General features: G+C 32.9%; 1 protein-coding gene across 6 annotated transcripts in view; it reads right to left on the reverse strand.

Annotated features, from left to right (window-relative positions):
* LOC134257342 (multiple C2 and transmembrane domain-containing protein 1-like) overlaps positions 1 to 15,313 on the reverse strand; it is a 53,023-nt gene that overhangs the window by 28,747 nt on the left and 8,963 nt on the right. For 2 of the 6 annotated variants that reach the window (XM_062739990.1, XM_062739995.1), the window contains 2 exons: positions 13,936 to 14,224; positions 12,852 to 13,038 (listed from right to left, as the gene is read on the reverse strand). In XM_062739990.1, coding sequence (XP_062595974.1) covers positions 12,852 to 13,038; positions 13,936 to 14,224 — 476 coding nt within the window. Of the gene's footprint in view, positions 1 to 113; positions 1,554 to 6,488; positions 6,692 to 12,851; positions 13,039 to 13,935; positions 14,225 to 15,313 lie in introns of those variants that run through there. The other 4 variants (XM_062739971.1, XM_062740003.1, XM_062740013.1 and 1 more) reach the window with 3 other exon arrangements.

Below are 15,313 nucleotides of genomic sequence, written 5' to 3' on the forward strand. Positions count from 1 at the left end.
CCAAACTATGTCAGTATTATAAGACATCAATCATTTGACTTTCGCTGCTGTATGAATAATTAAATCAAATTAAAACAGACATTTCATTTAAAAATAAAAATTAAGAAAATCACCTGAAGCAGGGAGTCTACACTTGATTCTGACACCGAGTCAAACAGAGACCCGGACCAAGACCTTGTTTCCATGTCCGACACATCGGAACCATCAGAGTCTTCGTGAGGAACACACAGAAAATTACTAGAGCAGATGCCACTGTGGTGATGATGGTGGTGGCGGTGGTTTTTGTGGTGGCCGGCACCACCCAGAGAATTCTCTTTATCGGAGTTCACGTCTGTATTTGCAGGGGTCACCTGGATGTCCACCTGGGACACAGAATCGTGCTCCGTAACGCCGTCCGTCCACTGACCATTACCATTCTCTCTCCAGAGCTCCAGATCTGAGTTGGACTCATTGTCGGACCATTCCGTTCTACACTGTCCGGGCAAACTCAACAGAGACCCACTTAAGTTTTCTCTCCTGCCATTATGGCCCTTATGAGACTTGTCGGCTATTCTGCTGAGGTTCTCGGCAGATTTTGCGAACCTTTTCATTTTCTTTTTGCTGTGGAAGGCCCCTTTCATGTGGGAGCTCACTCTTTTGTACCATTTGTCCTTCCGTTGACCATGTCTCATCATAATGGCCGCTGCAGAAGACAAGACGTTGTCTTCGTCTGAAGAAGACATCTTCATGGAAGAAAGGTGTGAAATATGTCTAGACTCCAAGTTCTCATTAAGTCCATTCATAAATTAAGGAAAACGTAGAAAAATCACTGAACCAAAACACTGATCTGCACTATCAAGCTAATTATCACTGACTTCCATAAACTGTGTATTAATGGTCAATTTTAAGGCAATCGCTCTTATAACTGCACACTACGATAAAAACTCCATTACTTGATAAACTTGTCCTCGGGAGTAAATTGACACTTATCAAAAGAGCGACCTATGGCTCTTAACATTACAACACAACATCTCACTGAAGCGTGAAATTCCCCAGCACTTAAAATCAAGTGAAATAGTGTCCTCTACATGCAGTCCTTGTAACAATCCATTTCCTCTGGCCTTGCGTCATTTCTTGTACATTTTTGGGGTGATAATAAGAATCCTTGTACACCATCACAAGCTGTTACAAGCATGCAGTGTTATTTTACTTGTAATTCCTCTATATTAGAGCAGGGTCTATTAATGCCAGTTTTCTTAGTAAATAAGCCTGTCCAATTTTTTTTCCTCCTAATTACAAATACTTTCCCACTGTTACAAAAAAAAATGCATGTGATTATTTGCTATGATCCATAATGAATTCATTATAAACACTACATCCACTGCCAAAGACAAAATTCATCGCCTGCCAAGAGACATTCAAAGATTTTTCCGTATTTTCCTACAAATCAATGGAATAATCGGACTGACATCGGGGATTTTAGGCTTCTTTGATAAATCACTGAGGAAGAGATAGAAGCCAAGGACTCCATTATAATGCAGAACTTCACTGTTGTGACTTATCAAATTAATACAAGGGCTTATAAATGTTCCACAGGGGAAGTATTTCCTTAAAGCAATTGGGCATGACTATATTAAGTATATCCGATTTCCCAAGTGGTGAAAAATAATTCTCTTTTTTTATTATATCAACATACAGATGATATTAACCATCCTCTATTTCAATTTCATATAATGATAAATCTTATATCAAATCAAATATTTAAGTGATTAATAAAGTCCTTCTTCTAGCTGCATTTATCATTGCTAGAATCATTAAGGGAGAAAAATCAATGCACATCTAAAACTTAAAAAACTTTATATTCATTTTATTACTTTGACTTGTGCATAAGAAAATAAATTTCTGTCCTTATAACCTTTTCCTTTGCTAATTAAAAACTGCAGTACAACCCCAATAATCTGAACATTTCAGCTTCCAGTCACCTTTAGCCAAAAGCTGTAGGAATTAACACTACATAATTTAAGAACACCAAGTATGTTTCATTAATCTGGAAGAATCAATAAACCGGACACTCTGCTGAGGAAGAGGAGTGTCCTGATTGACCATGTTTGACTGCATGTATATTGTGAAATCATTAATTTTCATGGGGTTTAATTTTCACGGTTTTAGAGGTATGAAAAGGCTGGTGAAGTTATGTCCTACATGAAATGTAATTTTTCGCATATACATGTATAACCACTCAACAATTCTTCATCCACAAAATTAAATCTGAATGAACCCATATTTTTTTCTTAAACCATGAAAAATTTGACCCCACAAAAATGTTATTTTACAGTATATAACTACATTCACTGTGTTTTTCTACTAAGCCAACTGTAAAACTGATTTGAATCCCATTTTCGTGTACATAATACTCATGCGTAGAAATATACACAGAGAAACTTGAATACATTCCTTAAATAAATTACATTAACTCAATCATAGAATTGTTTGTAAGTCAAGGGAGACTAAAACACTGATAACTGGTATCGAGTTTAATTTACAACAAAAAACCAGAAGTCTCTGTCAGGACTGAAGCTCTACTGGTTTGAACTTATAGCAAAGGAAGAGAAGAGTACTTAAGCAGCTGGGATTTGAAACTTTACAACAGCAATATATATGATAAAGTCTCTTTATGTTCTTAGTGTAGTCTACTTGTGTGCCAAGTTATATATAAAATCAGACCAAAACTGTAGGAGGAGTAGCATTTTGAAACAATTTTACAGACATTTCAATTTTTAGTAACCACGGCAACACAGTTCATCAAAATTAAAATTTGATATACAGAATTATGTATCTTAGTGTATTCTACTTGTGTGCCAAGTTATATTGAAATCAGACCAAAACTGTAGGAGGAGTAGCATTTTGAAACAATTTTACAGATATTTCTATTTTTATAACCACGGCAACACCGTTCATCTAAATCAAAAACCGATACACAGATTTATGTATCTTAGTGTATTCTACTTGTGTGCCAAATTATACTGAAATCAGACCAAAACTGTAGGAGGAGTAGCATTTTGAAAGATTTTCACAAAAATTTCTATTTTTAGTAACCACGGCAACACCGTTCATCGAAATTACACAGAATTATGTATCTTAGTGTATTCTACTTGTGTGCCAAGTTATACTGAAATCAGACCAAAACTGTAGGAGGAGTAGCATTTTGAAAGAATTTCACAGAAAATTTTTAGTAACCACGGCAACACAGTTCATCAAAATTAAAATTTGATATACAGAATTATGTATCTTAGTGTATTCTACTTGTGTGCCAAGTTATATTGAAATCAGACCAAAACTGTAGGAGGAGTAGCATTTTGAAACAATTTTACAGATATATTTTTAGTAACCACGGCAACACCGTTCATCTAAATCAAAAACCGATATACAGATTTATGTATCTTAGTGTATTCTACTTGTGTGCCAAATTATACTGAAATAAAACTGTAGGAGGAGTAGCATTTGAAAGATTTTCACAAAAATTTCTATTTTTAGTAACCACGGCAACACCGTTCATCGAAATCAAAAACCGATACACAGAATTATGTATCTTAGTGTATTCTACTTGTGTGCCAAGTTATACTGAAATCAGACCAAAACTGTAGGAGGAGTAGCATTTTGAAACAATTTCACAGAAATTTCTATTTTTAGTAACCACGGCAACACCGTTCATCGAAATCAAAAACCAATACACATCTTAGTGTAGTCTACTTGTGTGCCAAGTTATACTGAAATCAGACTAAAACTGTAGGAGGAGTAGCATTTTGAAAGAATTTCACAGAAATTTCTATTTTTAGTAACCACGGCAACACCGTTCAAAATCAAAAACCGATACACAGAATTATGTATCTTAGTGTAGTCTACTTGTGTGCCAAGTTATATTGAAATTAGACCAAAACTGTAGGAGGAGTAGCATTTTGAAAAATTGTTTACAGACAGATGGACAGACAGACAGACAGACAGACGGACGGATGCCGGACGCATTACTATCGCATAAGCTCTTCTGGTCTCTGACCAGTAGAGCTAATAACATGACAGGCATGTAATTGCTTCTTAAGTGATGTATGAATCTTTTTAGTATTAATGCATGAAAACACTTGATGTGGAAAAACCTGACACATCAAGACCAATAGTTTTGGTAACATGAATCTGGATCAATAACATTCTGATTAAGCGATCACCCACAGCAAGAATTTTACAGTAATTCAGAAAAATACTGTGAAACACACACACACACACACACACACACTCAAACAAAAACAAAATTGGGAGGCCAATGGGCCATAATGCTCACCTGACTAACTTTGGCCCTGCTATTCTTCACAGGATTTTCCCTATTGTTATACTTATTATGGTCCCACCCTACCCCCAGGGGACTATTATGAATTTGAACAATTTAGAATCTATGTACACTACCTAAGGAAGCTTCCAAATAAGCTTTAGTTTTTCTGGTTCTTGAGATGAAGATTTTAAAAGATTTTTCCTAAATATTCAAGTGTAAATCCCTAAATAATTGTGGCCCCACCCTAGCCCCAGAAGCAATTTACACTACCCAAGGAATTCACAAGGCCAAAAATATCTATAAAACTATGTCCAATGAGAGTACCTAAAGTTTCCCCCTTGGTTCATTACATGTTTAATTTGTTGCATCAAGCACTGTGCTTTAATTAATATTTCAATTATTAGTTTAATAATTGTGCAATCCTATCATTCATCTTCCTAAAAAATTCAAGAGCACTACAATATCTCTAGCCCTGCAAAGTTTCAGCACGTGTATACTCTTCAAATCATCCAATTGTAGTAATTTAAAATCTGACACCTCTACTTCATTTTAATTCATAATCGTATTGCATATCTGATGTCTGATGACAATTAATAGAAAATGAATCTATGAGTATGACAGTTAAAATTCATAGAGCATATAGAATCTGATGACAATTAATATTCCAACAGGGATTAAAATGAATCAGCGGTATCTTTTAACTAAAAATTTGTTTGTATAATTATTTCAATATCCAAATGAATGCTTCAAGTTCAAAATGTAAATAAATCAACTTTAGAAATAGGAGGAACAAGATGTGTTTGTGAAACACTATGCGCCCGGCGGCAACAAAGTTCGAAAAAGCTTTTTAGGTTATAGTCAAGGTCACAAGGTCATTGACCTTGTGTCATTTGAAAGCACTTAATTAGTGAAGTACATGTAAGCATAACAAATATAAAGTCTTTATCTCCTATGGTTCAAAAGTTATAGCGAAAATTCAAAAAATCTATTTTTAGCACAAAGGTCACAGTCAAGGTCACAAGGTCATTGTCCTTGGTGTTGGTTGAAAGTGTTTAATTAGTGGAGTATGCATTCCAAATATGAAGTCTCTATCTTGAATGGTTCAAAAGTTATGGTGAAGGTTAAAGTTGACAACAGACAGACAAACAGATAAACAGACAGACAGGACAAAATATACGCCCCGAATAAATTCGAGTGCATAAAAATCTGCTTTTTTTTTATACAGGAAAAGGAAAACACAAAGCTTTTTCATATTTTTTTTTCTAATCGCATAAACAAATACTGGTACATGTACTGCATGATGTCTGTACATTCAAAATGTATCTTGCACAGTTTTATCTTTCTTTGATTCCACAAACCAATACATGACAGACAAACATTGGCTTACCATCAGATGATTCAGAATTTCTCTGGACTATATCTGATGTCAGAATCTGATGTTTAATGTATAATGGATTCCTCTTCAAAGTGATGATCATCAAATGTTAAGGCCTTTATCAAAGCTAACCTTTCACTTACTAATGGTTTCTCCCCTTTCAAGTGTACATCAATTTTACAAAAATTGTTGTTAGGTTTTTTTTTTCGGTCAACCTCATAAAAGCTTGATCAGTATGACTGTAATTGTTACGTCTTTTACAGAACATACAAACTTTTATAGAATATGCATAACTTCTTCTCATCAAACCTATTCATTATGTTTTTATAGCCTTCATTAAAATTACAATTTGGTTAAAAAAAATAAATTCAAATTACAATTTTTTTTTAATATGTGAAAGTATTTTAAGTAAATTAAGCTAGACATACAGACCAAATCACTTGTCCCGGCCATCATCACTCATGTACCCTATAGGCATGAAAATTCTTAGTTACAATTAACATAAATTCAAAACATCTTTTTTGCTCTGCTAACAGATTCCCATCATCTAATCTGAAATTATTACTATGATAATCAAGATATAATGGAAACATGACATGGAATTCACTCCTCTGTCATATACTACATGTACTAACAACTTGTGGAGAGTACTCGGTTATGACATGAGACCTATTAAACAAGAATTTTATCCCAAACACTACTGTTAACCTACCTTATGACAAACCATATATTAAACAAGAATTTCCTGCCAAACACTTCTAGTCACCTAAATGAAGACATGGCACATGATAAAAAGAACTTCTGGAAGCCTACCTGATGACATGACATATGATATACAGGAATTTCATCCCAAACACTACTGTCACTGCCTGAGGACCCCCTCCTCTCTCTCTCCAACACCTTCAGTCTCTTTGTCACAGAATGGAGGGGTCCTACCAACAGACTCTCAATCAAATCTTCTGAAGTTGTCATGTCTGAATTTTCACAATCAAACCTCGGTCCATTTACCAGAACCACAGCATTGATCAAGAATAATTTCCGAGAGCAGGTTTAGTCACCGATCTCTAATCTCTTTGATGCTCAGAGTTATAATTAGAAACAATTTTCAAAACCATTTACTGCAATCACTTCCAACACAAAGTTCCAATCTACTGGCTGCTTTTTTTCTTGCCTCGTGTCTAAAGCCTTATCTTTGATCTCCCAGAGCAAAAACAGCCAGGTGTGAAAAACTACTGCATTTTTATATATACACCAGCGGAAAATCGAGATCAATAAAAAGAGGAGAAGATACCAATTTCATGAAATTTGATCCGTAAATCTCTTCCATTATGGAACCAAAGTGGCTAGCATGGAATGGCCACTGATGGGTTTAATAAGAATTGTTCATAAAGTACATCGTAATAAGGAGTAAATCAATCCATTACCTGTCAATTATGGTTTGGTTTGTGACCTTTGCATGTTTTTGTCCATTAGAAGGGTAAAAGCAGCATGGAATATCTTTTGTGATTTTTTTTTTTGGTTTTTTATGAAACAGTCTATAATTAAGAAACTTGATTTTACCATTAATGCAATATCCTGTTGAGAAAAAAAACAACATTTTTTTAGTAAGAACAAAGTTAATTTTTTTTCATATTATACATGTATTTGTCAGAAGAAGCTGATACAGAATTGAGTCTGACATTTAGTTCCAAACTGTTAATTAATATGAATTTTACAAAGAAAAGTAGAACATGTTTGACATTTGGTAAATCATACCACTCTTGTATATATAAAGGATCACACAGGTTTTCCTAAATTTGAACCTCTATGATATTAATGACTTAATAATTTACAAAACAAGCTGATGAGCATAAAAACTGTTGTATTTTTTTTCTTAAGCTTAAATTGTTTTAAAAGATACAGGTAATTGTGGGTATAAAAAGAGAAAAGAAAGAATTTATAAAAATTATAAAACAATATAATTCTATTTCCTGCTTTCTATGCACATGCAAGTAAAGAGATTCTATCTTGCAGATTCTTTACTTGACATGTAAATAATCACAACAGTGAACTGTCTCTGCAGCCTTTTTTTTTTTAACGATGTCAATATACGGACATGTTACAAAATGTATAGATAAAAAAATGTGAGAGCAAAAAAAAAAAAACAAGCAAAAAACCAATTATTAGGTACAATTTCAAACAGGATCAATAAAAAATAATAAAAACTCGTACAAATATAATCATTAACGTTTCATTACAGTAAATAGAAAAATTGTTATGAAGGAAAACTGATACTTTTTTTTCAATATTCTTCTCATTACACTAATATGCCCTCATTACTAGGACAGAATTTTATGGTAATGAAACAATATGAAGGAGAAAATAGAATTTAAAATGAATTCAGTGGTATATCTGGACATCCTTTCAGAAAGCAATCATTTGCACTGATCAATCTATAAATCACAATACTGCTTAATATAAACATATATAGGAATGAACAGACAGTACCTTAGTAAATTTTGACCTTCAAACCCATGGACAATATCAAAGGCTAGTCATCAGAGGGACAGAAATTGCATGCCTTATTCCCCAGACATTAATATTTAGATACTTATAGATACACAAATGAACGAAGGATTTATAGAGGCACAGTGGAATTAACTTACTCCGAGTTCTTCATTTTCTACTATCCCACAATTCTTACACCTGCATAAACACACTGCAATAGCCAGACTTAACCAAAAAAAAAATCCACTAATCTACATTCATAGAGATGCTGGCCAAGGTAATTTTTTCCTCATTTGCTTCCATTGTATGATAGCAATTTAATGATCTGGTCTCATCTAAGGGGTTGAAAAAAATTGATATATTTTTTTCTAATTTACATATAATAATCATGATTATAATCATAATGAAGCTTTTCATTTCACTTGATTTTTTTTTCATATATTAAATTGGGATTAAATACTGTATACTTTGGCTATTGTACCTACTGATCTACTGATAATGATTTGTAATAGGAAAGGAGAAATAAATGTATGGCTGGACTAGTAAAACAAACCTGAAGGTTTACCGACAGAGCTACCCAGGGGTTAATATTCAGAGCCCAAACCATTAACAATTAAAATGCCAAAAAGTTTTTTTCTGACCTTAACAATTTGTCTTCCACACAGATTCTGTAGCTTTCTAGAGGTTTAAAGCAATGATTCCTTTTTAGTACAACTCATCTAAAACATAGTCTGCAGGGAGAATGTTCCTGTATGTGACTTATAAAATCCAACCTTCATTCATAGAGAAAAAAACATTGTCTAAAGTAAGTACTTATAAGTATTAAACAGCTGAGCTTATACTTTAATTCAAAAGAAAGATTAAACACATACCCTTCATATTTGAGCCATTTAAATCATAAAATATTGTAAATAAAATAATATCACTTTAATATATTATATATTAAATAAATAATTTTTATTGATTATCAGGAAGCAATAAACTCTCTGTTAAACAAATATTTCCTTATGTTTTTTTATTAGTTCATCCATCCATCAATTCTTGCTAATAGATATATTAGGGATGAGGAAAATATTCAATATAGTACAAATGCTTCAATTTTCTTATAATAATCTAAATTAGCCACCATGATTATCACCCAATAGTGAAATTGACTGCATTACACTTGTATGAGTCCTTCACCATTTTTTCTGCCTGAGTCTTTAATACTTTTTATTTAAATCAAAGTGTATTAGACCTCGTATAATGTGAAACAGCTAGTTAACAAGAGAAGTACAATTAAGCATTATTAACTTCTGGCATTCATACAAAGCCCAGAACACATGCTATCAAATTATGGCCTGCAAAACATGCATGCACAACAGGTTTCAGAAACCAGTGTATATATTCCATCCAAGTATTAATTCTGTTTCCACTAAAGAACCTTGATGGCATACTGTACATCTTTAAGTGTGCATAGAATGGATAGCGTATGTAGTATTAGCAAGACACACATTGTATATAACACAAGGCTTATGGGCCACAAGGCTCACCTGAGTAACTCTAGTCAATTGAAATTGAACTCACACTTGGAAATGTTTGAAAATTTATATGGTTCTATTGTGGTTTACAGGTAGCTTTGTAAATTTTGTCACAAACACCTCATTTAATTTTGTTTTCTTTACGTTGCAACCTTATCCTATTCCGGATGCCATGACTTGAAAAAAATACGTTATGTCTGAAAGCTTTCACAAAAAGTTTAACTTTTCTGGTCCAGCTGTTCTTAAAATTTCTTTCATATGTCTTATATAGTCCAATGTTACACCTGATCACCCACTGCTGCCCAATCCTAATCTCACCTTTTAAAAATGTTTATCTCCCCTTGGAAAGGGGCATGGCTAGTCATATGACATCTGTACAATTTATAATTCCCATAGGATGTTTTATGAAAACTTTGGTAAAAACTGGCTCAGTGTTTCTTGAGAGAAGTCAAAAAGGTGAAAAGACAACAGAGAGAGACAAACAGCTACCCCATCAGGTAGGCATAATGGACACAGAGAGCTACATAACTGTACTCTTACGAGTGGACACTGGACAACAGATGATCAGAAATTCCCATTTTAGCTCTAAGCTCAGGTGAGCTACAAGTTAAGATATACCGGTAGACATATATACTGACTGCATGAACACATGATCAATATTATTTCCTGTATATGCATATGTTAAATCCCCCATACATCAATTAGACAGAGAAATTTCTTACCTCACTGGACATCAGCATTGTGATAGAACATGTCAAATCTAACAAATTCCAAATCTCTTAATTAGTGGAGTTCAAAACATCACAAATACTAGACTTCATTATTGTACAGTATTAAGAATTCAATTCAGTCCTTGGTTTGGGTTGGGTCAGGTCCTGTTTGAAATGAAGTCACACTGACAGCATACCTGGTTCAATCACCCTTACACAAAACAACACATTCCTTTTAAAAGATTTTAAAATAATCAAAGTCTGTTTTCCTGTTGCTGGTGAAATCACTCGAGCATCTAAGTTAATCCTCAATAGGCTAATGTCCTAGGGTACTAGGTCACACTGCTAACTTAAGAACTTTAATTTTAGAAGTTTTTAGAAAATACAGATGATAAATAAATTTCAACTTTAATTATGTCTCAGAATCTGTAATTCATACTTATATACACCAATTAAATAAATCAATAAATTTGGTAATTAAGTGATTTAAAGCTGATCTGCTCTAACCATGTTTGTGATGGCCCAGGTCATTCATTCTGTCTTTTTTAGAGAGTGGGGTGTTACTGGGGGGAAGGGAGAGGGAATTCTCATGTTTTTTTTTTTTTCCCATACAGAAATCCTAAAGTAGGTCATATTCTATTGAATGCATCAAACACTGTTTGTTTATTTTTTTAATCAAAATGATATTGATCAAATTAATCATGTGAATACCCCAAATACTTCAACATGAAGAATTGTCAATACAAATATATGTGGAATATTAACTACTAACTGCAGAACACAAACATAAGTTACTGTAAAATTCTGATATATCTATTCTGGATCCATAAAATTGTTAATTTCCTATTAATTTAAAATATGACAAAATTATGAAGGTAGACACAGGATTTTCTGTTTTTCATTGCATAGATCATGTTAAGCACAATACAAGTATGTGAAAAGAGAGACAACTCTCTGTCACATTCTCACAAATCAGAAATTGAAATAGCTGTGTCTAAATAATAAAACTATGTAAATGAGCAAACAAATAGACTTGAAAAACAATTTCTTGAAAGACATGATTCTTACACGAAGTCTCATCTTTTTAGCAATCAAAAAAATATGTTAAATGATTTTTTTTTATTCTTTTTTTTTTTGAAAATTCATTTCAAATGAATTCTAAAATTATTAAATTCATTTCAACATGTATATAAAACTTAAATACGGTTATCATTTCAAAGACTGCAGCATACATCAATTTAAACTTAAAAAAGAAATGCCCAATTTTTAAAACAAGAAATGGTTCAGATTCTTACCATTTGTTTTCCTCTTTTCAATGATTTAATTGAATATGGCATCTCTTATACAGATAGTGATACTGGTGTTAAAACATTATAACATCCATTCGATTTACCAAAATGATAGCTTTATTTACACATCTAAAGATGTTACAACTCACATGCTTTTTTATTGCCTGGAATTATAATCTATACTGTTAATAAATATTGAAATAGGATAATTTTACTTAAATGTTTAACTATAAAGGGAAAGTTGATCGATTCACACAAGTCAATAAGTAAAGGCACAAGTTTGCAAAATTGTGATAACCACTAATAAGCATACCGATATCCAGGTTTACCATTTTTTATGTAAAATCTTTAAATAAGCTCAGGACAATTGGTTATCATAATTATAATAATAACTATTATTATCCCTTTAAATATTTGTTCCTATACAAATCTATACGAAAAAAAAAAGGTCTAATGTTTTGCTGAGCGGGCATAAAAAAATTGATGTTGGACCGCTGAGTGAGATGCTGTACTGGTTGAGGAGATGTTGGACCACTTATGTCACAGAATGGGCAAAGCTTAATCTCATTTTCATTTGTTAGTGTTCAAAAGTGACGAACCTGAGGTTACATCACGAAAGACAGTAAAAAATACATGTATGTAAAAAAATTAAAATGAAAGGTATAACAAAACATTTATTGTCTATGTTCTAGGGCAAAATGCGTTTTGTCGACCCTCGAACCAAACTGTCTGCCTTGGCCTAACAGCCTCATGCAGAAAGTTTGGTTCTTGGGTCCGACAAAATGCATGTTGCCCTCGAACTCAGTCAATAAATGTATAGTGTTACTATACCAATATAATAAAATACAATTCAGGATGTGGTATCATTGTAGATTGATAACATGGCTTTTAATAAGGACACATGTCAAGAGGTATTGGGTGAAGACACAGAAAGTGATATCAACCTATCTTGCGAGGTCGTTTTCACTTTCTCTGTCCGAGGTCAATATCCCTTGACATGGGTCCTTATAACCTCATATTTACTATGAAGTCCCTATTAGATACAAATAACAAAGATAACCTTACACTACCTACCATTTTCATAGATCAGTATTCATCAATGATTGATTTCTTTCCCACCATCCACCAAGAAGTCCCTACTGAGTACAAATGACATGGATAACTACTTACCAGTGCCCCTGAGTGCGATGTTTCAATGACCGCTATCCCACTATCCCCTTCGTCCTCCCTCTCCTCCGCGCTCTGCGAGCGAGATCGTGGGGTCGAGACACTTGGGTTAGCTTTAGACGGGCTCACATCTGGGTCACTAACACTTCGGTCCGGGTCACATTTCTCTGGACTAGTAGTGTCTGTAGAACTGAAGAAATAAATAAAAATTATCACTTAAAAAATTAGTTTTGCTCCTTCATTTTGCTCACAAATATACCTTTTTTTTTTATTAATAATTCATAAATAAGAATTTTAATTAAATTAAATAATGTAACATGATGTAATGAAAATGCAACCATTATAAATGGTAGATCTACTGAAATAATGTAACAGCTAGCATGGATGGTCCTAAAAACAAACAATATTCAAACATGTTGACTGCTATAATAATTAGGAAATGCTATAAATTAAATCATTAAATCATGACATTCTCAAAGTTTTGCAAATAAAACTTTTGACTGAGGTATGAAATATGCAGAAATAAGTTTTAAAAAATAATATAACGTGATGGAAACAATAGAAGAAATGCGGGTTGAAAAAATAAAACTGAGCTAAAATGAATTTCATCCCAAATATAATTATTTTTCAGTGAGCATCATGATCAATGTTATAAAATTTTTCTGGTAAACAATAACTTACTTTTGAAGTAATCTAGCTTTTTTCTTGGGCATTTTATTTCCTTTGAAAAACATACTTAGTTAGGCTGTAATTTTATGATAAAGGGGGATAACTTGTATAAAGATTTTTGAGTTGTTCCCCTTTAATCATAATAAAAGCATTCTTTTGAGGTGTTTTTTCATAAAATTTTTAGCCTGGTGTTATTCAAATTTTAGAATATGACAAAAGGATAATTTTAAATTACTATTCTTGTGTCCAAAAAAAAAAAAGAGCTTACCCTTGTTGTACAAAGGTTTGAAAAAATAAGATAATATGCAACAAAATATTTTTTTCTAATTTTGCTAAAAAAAAAAAAATTCCTTTGGAAAAAATAAAATCCAATATTTTAGAACATACACATGACTTGCATTATCCAATATCTAGGTACCTAAATAAGTGATCAAAATCACTGGATCCTCCCCTGTTAATACACGTAATCTCCTCTTCATCATAAGAGAACCTGCTGGTGTTAATGTCTGGCTGGCTGATTGACAGACCCCCGTCCACCCCCTCCTTGCTCTTACTCTTGTGTCGGTGTCGGAGATTCTTGGTTTTATTCCTGAAGCTGCTCCAGAAGCGCCTCTTGGAGCCCGAGGGTGGGGACGTGACGTGAGGGTCAGGACGCGTGGACAGGTCAATGGAGCTTTTAGCTCGGCGGCTCGACTCGTCTGGTACACCTGTAATTATAAAAAAAATAATGTCAATCTAATTAAAATTAGATCTTCCATTCTCTCTCCAATTTTTTTTTAGATCTTCCATCCACTCCCCAATTTTTTTTATATGTCGCAACATATAACAAAAATTGGGGAGCAGATGGAAGATCTAATTTTAATTAGATTGAAATAATGTGGACATGAATTTTAATATTTGGTACATAACTAAACCATCAGACATTTAATATTGAAAGTGGATCAAAATTCTAATATTTAATTACATTAATAACTAAAAATTCCTACCCCCCTTTTTTTAAAATGCAGATTCTAAGTTCTTATCTTTTAATTAAAATCATACAAACCAAAAATGACAGTTACTGACAGTTACTGACAATCATTTCGCAAAATCTCCATTCCCCTGGTAGAAACTGTCAGTACACTTGCAAGCCCATTCACTGATTGGATTGTACTTTAATCAATATTTTAATTACTACATGCATATAAATTTGTAATTTATTCGTCACCAACAAAAGAGAGTCTGATCATTATATCCTTATTTTAATATACAAAGATTCAGATTTCAGGCACTTTGGCTTTTTACAGCATAAATTGATAACGAATGAAACAAGATATTCCCTCTTGGTTTATATAGCTAACTTATTCTCCTTCGTGTAATGACTTCCCTCCTATTCAGGCAATATATCCTCTCATCAAAAACTTTCAGATGATTTCCTCCATTTCCCTGCTCTTTAGCAATACTTAAATTCATAGACATCACAAGATGTGACCTAGCATGCTTAGTCAAATTATCTACCACTTTGTTGTCATCTTATTCCATTTCTAATTTACATATGATAATTCCTGCATTTCAAAGTCATATCACAACATTTGAAGTATCTAGAAAAAAAATTGACTCATTGATTCAGAAAATGAACTATATAATTTTCACCCATAAGTGGTAGCCATGGTAGTGGTCATCATACTGTGAATTAGATATTGATTCTATCAGTTTTAACAAAAATTGTTCATATCACATAGAAAATGACTGTAAAATATTTTTAATTCTTCCATCAAATATAAATTTCACCATTTTATTTTCCTTCATCTTAAACT

Source organism: Saccostrea cucullata, unplaced genomic scaffold (genome assembly GCF_032062105.1).
Source record: "Saccostrea cucullata isolate Sc308-1 unplaced genomic scaffold, CSIRO_AGI_Scuc_v1 ctg4190, whole genome shotgun sequence".
NCBI lineage: Eukaryota > Metazoa > Mollusca > Bivalvia > Ostreida > Ostreidae > Saccostrea > Saccostrea cuccullata.